General features: G+C 36.0%; 1 protein-coding gene across 1 annotated transcript; it reads right to left on the bottom strand.

Moving 5' to 3' along the window:
- Positions 1–273: 273 nt before the first annotated feature.
- LOC133823219 (alpha-L-arabinofuranosidase 1-like) lies at positions 274–8,592 on the bottom strand. The gene is made up of 18 exons (XM_062255868.1): positions 8,386–8,592; positions 7,519–7,718; positions 7,082–7,136; positions 6,244–6,455; positions 6,015–6,136; positions 5,761–5,914; positions 4,853–4,922; positions 4,413–4,558; positions 4,258–4,303; positions 4,118–4,170; positions 3,785–3,929; positions 2,980–3,098; positions 2,779–2,850; positions 2,586–2,689; positions 2,096–2,152; positions 1,767–1,965; positions 1,191–1,337; positions 274–567 (listed from the first exon to the last, which is right to left on the bottom strand). The coding sequence occupies exons 2-18, from the start codon at positions 7,684–7,686 to the stop codon at positions 418–420; spliced, it is 2,019 nt and encodes a 672-aa protein (XP_062111852.1). The 5' UTR covers positions 7,687–7,718; positions 8,386–8,592; the 3' UTR covers positions 274–417.
- Between the last annotated feature and the right edge of the window lie 4,582 nt (positions 8,593–13,174).

Raw genomic sequence — 13,174 nt, 5'->3', positions numbered from 1 at the left:
TATTCTTTGTCATCAATCTACACCTAAGCCATATGTTACAAGCCTATTAAGTGATTTTGATCTTTGAGCATGTATATTTCTGCATTAGCCGAGAGTAGTGATGAGTATAAATTTATTTGAGCATTAATGATTTGTTGAGAATAACTATACACAGTCGCAGTGGATTCAACAGTGATTTAAAAGAATATTTAAATTGAAATTCTAGACATTGTGATGATTGAATTTGATGAAGATTATAGTTTCATGATTTCCACAATTTTGGGACTTGATCAGTTATTGAACCATATTCATGCTGTTATATATGTAATAGATATATTCAATACATTATAAGCATAAATAGGAAACTAAGCTGTCCCTAGACATTTTAGTTATTTGAGTTTATTAGAGATGATTACACTTCATATTTGACTAATTTATTTACATAGAAGATCTTGAGAAAGAGTAAGCTCCGGCAATCTTGATGCTGCTTGTTTCTTTCAACAAATCAAATGACGTCACAGAATGCGGCGGCAGTACGACATCTATGTCATCTCCAGCAGTTTCCAGAAGACTTTGGGTTGGTACAATCTGCATTCAACCAAAGGATGAAGCTTTAATTAAATTCTCTTAAATGGTGTAAAAGAATGAACCAATCACATTTGATTACAAGTAAAGAAAAAGATTAACATTTCATAAAGATTTGCAGCAGTATATTGGCTTTTCAATCTTGAATTATGATCACTTTTCTTGTTTTCATTTCTTTTTTTAACAGATAATGATAACATTGGAAGGCTATATATATGGACTGTGTTGGTAAATGGGTTTTCTTTTATATATAAATATATATATATATATATCCATAGCAAACTCTCCCCTCCTAAAATCTTTCCTATGGAAACACCATATCACTCGAAATCAATCCACTAATAACTCTGTTTCATCTCCCTCTTTGCCTTCTTTCTCCTATCACATACTTCCATAAACATTCTATATAGAAAGACTTGCATTAGTTTTTCTTGTGAACACAAAAAAGAAGAAGAAATGAAGAGTTCAGTTTGGCTAGATTGAACAACATGGAGAAACCTTGAAAACTATTAATTGGTGAAATATGAGTCATCAGAAAATCCTTTTTTGTTAACAAATACAAAACCTAAGATTAGGGTTCAACTACATTATATCATAGAGGAAAACAGAGAAGGATGTTCAAGTACCTTATTTGGCTCCTTGAAAGAATTTTCATCCATCAGATTATTAGACGTTAAAACAGTCTTTGTTGATCCTGAGAGTTTTACAGAGTTTGGATCCAATCCGTCAATGGAAATTATGATATTGACCGTGTCACCTCCGAAGTTTACAATCTGTACACCAACCAGAAAATGAGAACAGTGCAAAGCCAAATAAAAAGAATGAGAAAAAGAAAAAACAGAACTTAATAATAGACAAATTAACTTTGCAGCAGCTTAAATTAGAGTGTTTAGATAGAGATCAAAAGGTAGATAATAATGAAATAACTAAGTTTGCAACTTGGATAATCAACATCCATAAAGACTGGAAAATAGAGTACAACATAAATGATGAATAATTAATTATTTATATATTTGATGCATTTTTTAAGCATTACTATATATGGACTTGGTACAAGATACACATTTACAACAATTCACACTTGTGCGCATGTCTGTACATACATATCAAAAACTAAGGGTATATTCCTTTTGGAAGAAAAAAATGCCATTGAACATTTGAAAACATAAAACTTTGAAATAAGATACCGCGTGAGTTGATACCTTTACTCTGAGATAAGTTTTGTCATCTTCTGAACTTTTCCAAGAGATAGCAGACTCGATAATTGAATTGTAGGAATTCATTTTTAGGGTTGTTTTATGAAGAGTTGCCCCACTTGATTCTGTGAAAAATCGTTGCACCCAATAGCTAGGAGTGCCATATGCATTGGAGGAGTTGAAGACAATTGCATCGGGGTTCCATCTTAATAAAAGATATATATTTTTTAAATTTCATGAAAACATTAGAACAGAACATACTACTTGTGATCTTTGAAATTCATCTAAATATAGACAAATGCTGAAAAGGAAAAAGAATAGAATCAGAGAAATACCGTCTGTCATTGGTGTTCACAAAGAGAGGTGCATAGCTAACCATGTCAATTGCATCACTGCATTGAAATATTAGGAAATATGCAGAAATTATCAGATGTTAGAAAAAGGTACACCGATGAGAACTAAAAACCCAATACACAAAGTTGATGAAAACTCAGGTATGCAGCGTAAGTTATGTAAATAATTGTGATATGTTGTGGAGTGTGATTAAGATTGCCAGTTATGAAGATTATTTCTAATACTACAAGATTGCAACTTTTAAAGATCATTTCTATCAAAATACTGTTATGTCTAACTGAAGATTTGACTGTCTTCTTTCATTTGTTAACAAGAGGGGAAAAAATATATATGCTCCTTGCATGTAATGCATGAAAGATTTACATACTTTCAACATAAAAAATAAGAACTGCAACAGAACGTTCAAGAAAAAAATCAAGCATAGATACTGGGAAAAGGAAACAACTTAAAACTCATGAAAGGCTATAACACCTGTTCTTCTCTAATCCAATAAGGAATCCAGCTTCACCAAGTGCTGCAAGAAAGCTTCCTTTGCCAGCATCTTTTCCAGTAACTGCATATTCACTTACGAAAGCCTGGAGGACACAATTCCAAGAAAACCAACAAATTGATTCAGGAGAAAAGTATTTTGACCAACAAATAAGCACATCAAGTATCAACAAACCTTAGGTCCACTCCGTGACGCAGAATCAAAGTGACGGCCTCTGGAGAAAATGTCACTGGAACTTGTATAAACCTAACAAACAAATCAGATATTTAAAACACTTACTCTACATGGCAATTATGAAAACTTGCATTATTTTATGGTCCTCTAGGTAGAGAGATTGTTAGAAAATTATAAATAGGTCTGATTCTAAAACATTACATGATAATCATACAAATCAGCTGGGTGATCCAACCGTTGAGAAGAACCATCACAGTTTGTAATTATTTTGATATCTGGATAGGCACGTTTAATAGCGTCATAGAATATGCGGTAATTTCCTGGTCAAATGAGAAGAAAAGGACAAATAAAATGTCATGACAAAAGAAATGTTTAGGATATGTATTAATGTATATCATTAGATATCTGTAATTTTATAAATATAAGTTTGGAGATATCATAACAGATTTAGGCACAATAGTTTTGAATAAGATTGAATCTCATGTGCCACGGTACAACATTTTCTTGCAGCCTTCAACAGAAATTGTTTTAAACCCATATTCATGAAAAAAAATTGGGATTAATTAAATCAATAATTCCAGGCAACATTTCTTACATAAAAATTAAAAATAAACTTAAGTGTTGAATGTTAATGAAGTCATAAGTATTGGCCCTACTTAATAATCAGCCAGGCTATATTGTCAGATTCATATATAATGTGCAATTTAGCCCAACCACTCTTTCATTAACAAATCCACCAACATCATAAGAACTAAAATGAAATCTTTTGAATGGTCAGTAAAAAGATCATAAAAGTAGTATTTTGTGCTATAGATCAGCAATTTCTTCTAATAAGTTTGCAGTATTTATGTTCATTACTATAACAAGTAAGGCATAAAAGCTATTCCCACACGAGCAAATAAAAAAAATATATTAAGTTATGCATTAAAGAATCTCTTCCATGCTCTTTCAAGAAAGATAATAAACAATTTTCAAGCAATAACATAAATTACAGAAATATGCAAACCTTTATAATTCTTTTTCCAACAGTCCTCATTTCCTATAGCGACATATCTCAAGTCAAAAGGTTCTGGGTGTCCCATGGCAAAACGAACAGAACCCCATGTAGAATTAGCATCACCTCTAGCAAACTCAATACCATCAAGGGCTTCCTATAACAATAATCATGGTTATGAAGCTCATTATATGTCGTTATAAAAATATATGTATAAACAAAAACAATAGTAATAAATTGATTAGATTGAATTAACATAATTAGAAAATGTACTAACTAAAATAGAAATTATAGATATTTAATGTATGAAAACAAATTAATATTACTACAAAATAAAACACATGCCTGCACAAATGGTAAAACAGCAGATGTGTCAACTTCATCCTGGTGACTGATTCCTGTGATAAAGAAACATAAAAACAAATCATTTATTGTTTTGGAAAATGAAAAGGCTAAACTTGAATTTTGAATCAAATGAAAAGTACCATTGTTGAACACCCATACTGGCAATGTACCAAGGTCTTCAGCTAGCTGCAGAAAGAAATTAAGTTAAAATGTAATAGAAGAACATAAAACATCCAAATAAACTTTTACATTTTTTTATAAATATATTCCAAGGTCATAGTTTTAAGAGATATACTTGAAGAAACTCAAAATAACCCAGTCCATCATCAGTCCAGTACATCCAAACATCACCAAAATGGCCAGGTCTCTCCTCCCATGGTCCAATGGTTTCTTTCCATCGAAATGCATTCCTTAACCATTCACCTTCAACAAAACAGCCACCTAATCCAACATAAAGTCCACTGTGTTAGGTTAGAAATTTTTATGATTCTAACAAAACATCACCACAGGTGGGATTAGCACTATTCAAAAACTTCATGGAAACTTGAACCAAAACTTATTTTAAAGTTGTTCTGCAACTATTTAAAAAAATAAGTCTTAAACAGACTTCCGTGCAATGAAAGAAATCTTATGTCGAGATAATTTGTGAGCCTTAGCCAGCAGGATGTGAAGGTCTATAAACAAAGGAAATTTAAATCTGCAAGCGATGACACATTGACAATATTTTAATTTTACCTGGAAATCTGAAGAAACGAGGTTTTAAATCCGCCAGCATTTCAATAAGGTCAGTTCGGAAACCATGTCCCTGTGCCACAGCGAAAGTGTTAGAAAGAAACTTCATAATAAGCAACAGCAATACTAGATCCATATGCATCAGAAATTGCAATAGCTTTGACCATCTATAAGATTCTTATATGTCTTTCCAGTATGAGGTCCAGAATTCATATTGAAATGGTCATAGAAGAATTACTTGACTTGATAGATATAAATGGAGATGATCAGGAAAAAGAAAGCTAATTTGATAATAGAACCATATATCACCAGGGAAATCAGAATTGACTAGCCATTACTTCCTGAGAAGAGAACTTAGTGCATACAATGTATCTAGTCAGTATCAGTGTGATACACACCTATGAAGGGGGGAATTAATAGGATAATGATAATAACAGTATATGGTATGTTTAGCGGGTGTCTTGATGTGGTTTGTTGGGATTAGCTGGTTAAGGCGTACGTGTATATATATATATATATATGGGTATTGATAGAAAGGGGGTATTCGGATATTGAGTCTTTGGGTCCTTAGGGTATTGGGATTGGGAGAGTAGAAGGTCTCTCAAATTACCTTCAAGTTTTGTACCTGAGTTTTACCTATTTAACAAAGAAAATTATTCACTCCTATTATGATCTCTCTCTTTCATTTGTCTTAATTTCTGGTTTTGCCCTGAGTCTTTGCACCATTGTTGTAAAAATTAGGGTCCTATCTCAATGCAAGTGTATATTTTCCCATATAAGAAGCTCAAGGGAAAACCCATAATCTTACAGCCAAAGAGATATTAATGAGATAATCTATCACCATTTATTTCAGCGAAAAAAGAAAAAGAACCTCCTGAAACAGCACATGAAATCATAAGGAAATAATGTACCTTATAAGTTTCCAAGGGCATGACTGATACTTGATCAAACCAAATGACCCCTTTGCCAGTAGTTGTCAAGTGAAGACTTGAATTAGTGTCAGTTCCTCTGGCTTCTAAGATGAGCTCAAACCTTTTCCAGTCTGAAACTTCAGATGCAGAAGCTCTGCAAAGCAGTGAAGGAAGTAAAAATGCAAGAAAACAATTCTTGCGAGGTAACTTAGACTACAAAGATGTTTTCAAATATTTATGCCATTGGTGCTTACATAATGTTAGTAGCTGCCAGCTTTTGCAACCAATTTGAAGCTGTCAATGCTACTGATACATTGATTGATCCTGATGAACGAACATAAAGAGCAACCTTGTATTGCTTCCCTTGTTCAATATTCTGAACCAAAATAAATGAAAAATAAAAATATGTAATGCAAGAAAACTATTGTTAAGATGAATACTTCCAAATCAGTACATGTGGAGTTGGTAGTAAAAGCTTCTCACCATGCCCCAGAACCCAGGGTTATATATACCAACACCTTCAGGTGGACAGGAATTGGCACCTTTGCTGCCACAAAGCACCTCCATTTTTAGAGCAATCTTATTACGTTCAAAGCATGAAGAACGATCTGTCGATACAATCAAAGATGACTCTTTTCCAATTATACCCCAGGGATCAATGTTTGAAGGTATATTAGGGCCCCCAGCTTCAAAACCTAAAATCAGTTTTCAGTATGTTAAGGTGACCATAAACAACATGAGTAACTGAATTATCTGCTCAAAAGGAAGGTTTTGTGGATCAATGGATGTGAAGGTTCTAACATCAGAAAAATCCCTTTCACACTTACAGTAACCTTAGAAACTTAACATTCCTTTCACCTTATACCAGCAAAGCAAAGGCCAATATGAGAAACCCCTCAGTTCTAAAATAAGTAATGAAGTAATATTATTAATTTCACTCCAAGATTCACATACAACAACATGCTGACCTAACAGCTTCACCCAGTTTTGCATTTAAAACTTGTTTAAACATGACAATTCTCGAAATCGTAGTTTTTCAATAATAGACATGATAGGATGATGGTGTAACAATATAATAAAATCATCATTATCGTTTAGATAAATGACATACAAAAAAGATAACAAATTTGGAATAAAAATCAGAGCTGCACAAGTGTTAAACAATTTCAAAACTAATTTCAATGCACAGTTCAATATTTTTGTTTTGACTCTAATGCATATTAAAAAGAAAAATAAAGTAGAACTAAATATATTAATTTATGAAATATAAATATAAATTTATGTATAGTATTGTTGTATTTGCAGTGGATTTGGAACTAACCTCTGTTGCTTACAAGCTCAGACCAAATACCACCAGCACCAGCATGGTTAATCTCCTGCAGTGAAAGAATTTTAGGAGATGATATTGATTGTGTCATTATATACGTTCCACACTCTTGAAGCCACAAAGGATTACAGTAACTCCAATAAATAAAGATTTAATCTACGTGTTCTTACATGCACATATAAATAAAAAATCAGATGATTTGTACAAATAAATAAAAGGGATCTTTGACCCCATTTAGGTGGGTAGAAAAAAAACTCAATAGTCCTTATGTCAACCCAAACAAGCATTAAAACAAGTTAAATCATATGAGATGCTACATGAATCGGAAAGACAAGGGACTCAGCACTAAATCCCTACACTTTGTATATACAGAAGAGACAGAAATCAGTATAAACTCAAGAAAATATATTAACTCAGGTCAGAGAATGAACCTCAAAGAATAGTCCAAAAAATGTTTCAGGTATTATTTTTCCAGATGCTTCAGAAGCATCCACTCTCAGCGTTCCCATTTGGCTTGCGCCATATTCAGCAGCATAGCATTGAGAAACAAACAAATAGAGCAGGAGAATACTTGAAGGAGCCTTCCAAGAAGAACCCATTTCTCAATCACCACATCCAATATTGTTGAAGCCTATTGTAAAGGATTTCAAACTCTGTTAAAAATTTACAACGTGATGAAAGGAATCACAAATGCCAATTTCTGAGTCTTACAAATTCTCTGAAACGCTATAAATCAAATGAAAACACTCAGATATAATAAAATTTTGGTCAACTAAGATTCTTCCATTTCTCACAAGCATCCTTGCATCGGAGTAGGAAGACTATTCTATTTTGTTTAGTTGTCTTAGTCATAAAAAGATAACAACATAGGCTACTTTATATCATTTAGTTGTAATAAAAGAATAACTATCTGGGTAGTCAATGAGAAATGCTCTGAAATTCTAAATGGAATATTTATTCAGTTAGAATTATTAGAAGTCAACCCAACACAAATAAGATTGAAACAAACTGAAAAGTGTAAGCAGTAATAGTAGCTAAAAAATAATTAATTAGTGATCATCATCAGTTAAGAACTACAAATAATGATTTAAAAATATGAATAAATAATAGAGGGAGCAGAAAAGTATTCAGAAGAAACAATACCCAGATAGATTGTAGGCTTAGAATGATGAAAATAAATAACGAACAGATCAAAATCATTAACAAGGACAGTCATAAAGCAATTGCACCATAAATGATGGTGTAGAAGAAAGTACATAAATAGCTGAGACGAAAACTATTGAGCAGAAGAAAGAAACCTTAGTTTCGGAAGTCCCAAAGAGACCCAAAAATGGAAAGACAGAAGACAAATATATATATATACAAGGACAAGTGGGAATGGTAGGGAGGGAGTGAGGAGCTGAACGGGATGTTTGGTTAATTTCTCAGTCTTATTTCTTCTTCTGTTTTTAATTAGTACATAATTTTGGGAGTAGGAGAAGAGTGTCAAGAGTGTTGTTTTATCCAAAAATAAAAGTTTGGGTTGATTTATATAAGAAAAGAAAGAGTCTGTTGCGTTTGCTTTCACGTAAGCAGAGGAGCTGTCCAACTTGGCAGTGGATTAGAAGGAACTCATTGCTCGGTTTTATCCTCTTATTCTTTTTCGCTTTGTTTAAGATATCTGTGTGGGCCGTTGCTTCTCCAATTCCACTTCTACTTCTTCCAAGTCCAACCAACCTACTTGAGACTTTCATTTTTCTACTTTTACCATTTCACTAGTGCTTTTAAAAAAAAATAAGAAAAAAAATTGCAACCCATCCAACCCCAATCAAATTTTTTTTTCCAACTTAATAATTTATCATAATTAAGACCATCTCAAATGAAAGGAGTATAATTTGTACTAAATATTTGGCTCACTTTTTTCATTTATACTTCAATGCACAAAACAAACTAACTAAAAAAAATCAATACAACTATTAATGTTTATTGAAAATATATAAAAACAATTAATTTTTTTATTAAAAATTAAATTAATAATTTATATTAATGAGTGGCAAAGAAGTAATTAAAAAATATGATATTTATTGTAGGTTAAATTTGGTCCATGCTATATTTTTTTGTCAAATTTGACACAATTTTTAGCATGTGCCAAATTTGGCACATATTTTAGACCATCATTGGAGCTCAATTTTTTGAAGATGGACTAAAAAATGGATATACACCACTTCTATAGCACTTGGAGATGCTCTAATGGGTTAAAATTTAGAGAGAAATTATAGTAAATGACCTAAAACAATAGTATCAAGAAGCTAATGTCTTTATTTTAAAAATTGTAAAGAAATTATCTTTTTACATTGTTGATTACTTAAATTGTCATTTTTAATCATTTTATTTATTTATTTTGGAGCATATGACTTTAATATAGTGGTATATGTGTATTTGTTTTGTTTAATTAGTTTTTATTTTAAAGTTATATTGACTTTTTAAGTTTTTTATAAGTTGTTGGTATACTATTTTCCAACTAGTGTATATGTTTTTTGTGGTATCGTATATCATTTTATTTTTATGATATTTAATTTCTATCTTATTATACATAATGGTAGTATAAAATTTTGTATCATAGTTGTTTACCGAGTTTTTCGGAAACTATAATAATAAAAGATAAGAGAGATTAAAGAGAAAGGATTTAGAAGTTGTAAGCAAGATTTTTACGTGGTTGGGGCGTTAATGAACCTTAGTCCACAAGTCAATTGTATTAGAGTTTAGAGAACTTTTTCAATGGAGATTTTTGCAAGTTTCAGCAGAATAACTGTATACATGCACCCAAAAGTCATTTCCCCAGTACTCTGTTGCATGCATTTATAGGTTCACAGGTGCACTGGGCGTGGCCCGGGCTGACCCGGGCCCAATAAAGGTATAAATACCGGAAGCCCAATACAGAAGAATTAAAACACAAAAGAAAAATGCTAACTCGAGCTCATTAGGCCAACCCAAATCGTATCTATCATCCGACAAATTGGAGCTTTTGGTCTGGGCATCTCGAGTTACGAGACAGATTCAGGGGACAAGATCGGTCAGAGCAGTGGTGGCACAGGTCTGAACCAATGACGTACAATCCCGAGGTGGCCTTTTACGCAGGTGAAACGTGGGGACAATTCCCACGCTTCATGGGGCGAAGTCAGGGTCACGGATGCTTTTCCCTGCCAACCTCGGGGACCCGACCCGGGTTCGTTTACCTATGTCCCTCTCCGTTTACCGCGAGCCCGGATCGTCCACCAGGAGCTCGGATCGTTTACCAGGCTTCGGGATCGTTCGCACCGATCCTGACTGTTACCCCCAGCCAGTTGTACCGTCTCTCGGATGACTGTCCCGGACAATACTCCCCCAGACACCTTCCGGGCCTAACCCAGAATTGGGCTGTCGATATCCATCACTCCTTGCCATGGCTCGGACTGGCCCAACCTTCATTGGCCAGCTAGTGGGCCTGGACCGCAGTCCCGGGCCCACGGCAGGAAACGGGGATACATTTTAATAGTAGTATATAATTTTATTAGCGTGGCATATACATTTTTTAGTAATAATTTTGTAAGTTTTGTTGGTATATTATTTTTCAACTCAGTATATGTATTTTGTAATATGGTATATCATTCAACAACTTATAAAAAACGAAAAAAAATCAAAATAATTTTAAAATAAAAACTAATATACATATATCATAATATTAAAATATTTAGAATAAAATAGTAATTTATTAAATGACATATTTGGTAATATGTAATATTAAAAAGATGGTTAGACTATTTTACTTACTTTCACACACCATTAATAGTTATTTTGCACCTGTACGCCCTAAATATCCGCACACACTTTGGCGAGCTAGAGAAGGGCCTAAATCGATCTGCCACGTGTCAACCGTCCACCCGAAGCTGTTTGTTACGGTCCCCTACCTAACCAGCCCGAGCTGGTGGATCATTTAGTTGCTCCTTGGAGCCATCGCGTTGCCATAATAGAAACCATGAGCTAGCGCCGCACTTAGCTCGTGATGCATCAGAGGTCTGACACCCCCGAATCCTTGTAAATTCAACCACGCAATATAAACGTGCGTATATCAGACATCACGTGTCTGTTCTATTCCTGAATTTTCGGATACGCAGTATAAACATGCGTGTTCAGACACCCCACGCCTGATTTGGGCCATGCGGCCCATTACCCATCTTTACCTATTGATTAGACCACACTTCACTGTAAGGTTTAGGAATTAATCATCGATGTCACATAAATGACATGATGGATGAAAAGGTCATGAGATGACCCCAATAACTACTTAGATATCAATCTCTTGTAAATACTAAGACCCTGGATAGTGCAAGGGGTTGGCTTCTTCTTGTAAAAAAACAAACACCTTGTAAGAAATAGTGAGGAGATATCAATAATATCGACTGGTGGACTAGGGGGATTTTAACCTCCGAACCACCTAAAAAAGGAGTGACTATTATTTCCTTGTAATTAACTTTCACATCCTAGATTACTATCATTTTCATATTACGGTTTACCAATCAGCACTAATCCATCCTACTTATTCGTATAATTATCTGTTGGCAAAAAACCGCGTCGACAGTTTGGTGCTTTCATTGAGAGTGTTTAGATTAGTGCTATCACAAAAATTGATCATGGTGGTTACTCGGTCGAGGCATGGTAACGAGGTGGATCAACATGATGGGTAGGAGGCCCACCATGCCGCCATATCCAATGAACCAAACCCAGAGGTCCAGCAACGATCGGGAAAGCAGTCGATGAGCCATGACGACATCGGAAGTTCGGCGCCCTGACTGCCAAATCCGAACCCTGGTTACCTGACGGCGATAGAAATGGAGAACGTACAGTTGAGGAGTCAGCTATCCAGAGCAAGTAAGCAAATCGAGGAGGTCTTGGCCCGACTACCCCCTCTTGCAACCGACGTTAACGTTGGAAAGAGGCAAAGCAGAACTCACAAGTCCCGCAGAGGTAGTCGGCCCAGACCCAGTCGGTCGGTTAGAACCCCAACCTTGAAATCTGTGCCCATGTCGTACCATAACCAGGAAGCTATGTTTGAGGACTTTCCTAGGGCCAATCAGCAAGTCAGTCGATCAGTCAGAACCTCAACTCCTAGTTCGGCTCCACCATCGAATGCACCCAAAAGGGCTCGTGGCAGCTTGCGGAGGATGTCTGGGGAAAGCTCGCACAGAAAACCTGCTCCGGCCAGCCCTCCCGTGCCGCGGTCAGACCGCCGGGCGCAGGAGGCTGGAGGCGGTAGGGTGGAACGACCGTGAGCTAGTTTGATCCGGTCGGACGGGACTAGGATCGCTTCACCAGTTAGGCATCCCCCTTCGCCGATAAGATACCCATCTCCTCCTTGTCCTGCCCGAGATATTCCGGCGCACGGGAGCAGCAGAAGGAATCCTCCTCCCGTCGTTCCTACCAATCACCCGCGAGCACGCGGGAATGTCCCGGATCCTCACCCCCGACAGTAGGCTCCAAGATTTTCCAATGGGAGCTATTGGACCGAGAGCCACCAAAGTGGAAAATCCAGTGGAGACCTGCACAATCGTCTAAGTTCGGCGCAAAGCCCTCGGGCCGCCTCGAGAACTGACCTTCGAGATCGCCTCAACTCACAGAGGGGGGACTCGACCAGAAATGAAAGTCATGTTCGTCGAGAGGATGGTCCTTCCGAAGTACGTGACAGTGGGAATGTCCCGCCAAACCAAGCTCAAGCTTGGAGGGACAATAACCCGCCTAACGTGTACAATGGAGCAGGAGCTGTTGAACAGCCCCAGAACAACCAAGGGATCAAGGACCAGACCCTCGAAAGGTTAGCTTAGATGGAGGAGCTAATGAAGAAACTCTTGTCAGAAAAGGGCAAGGACAAATATGACTCGGGAGACGAGCTAGAGCTTTTTTCCCCCAACATAGCAGCCACGACGTACCCACTGGGTTTCTGGATGCCCCATCTATCCAAATTCGATGGGGATGGGGACCCGTCGGATCACTTGGGTATGTTCAATACCCTGATGATGGCCCATAATATCGGGCCCGAGCTAAGGTGCTTGATATTCCCTTCAACCTTGATCG

This window comes from Humulus lupulus, chromosome 3, assembly GCF_963169125.1.
Source record: "Humulus lupulus chromosome 3, drHumLupu1.1, whole genome shotgun sequence".
NCBI lineage: Eukaryota > Viridiplantae > Streptophyta > Magnoliopsida > Rosales > Cannabaceae > Humulus > Humulus lupulus.
The sequence above is the reverse complement of the archived record's forward strand: the minus strand, read 5'-3'. Positions and strand labels throughout refer to the sequence as shown.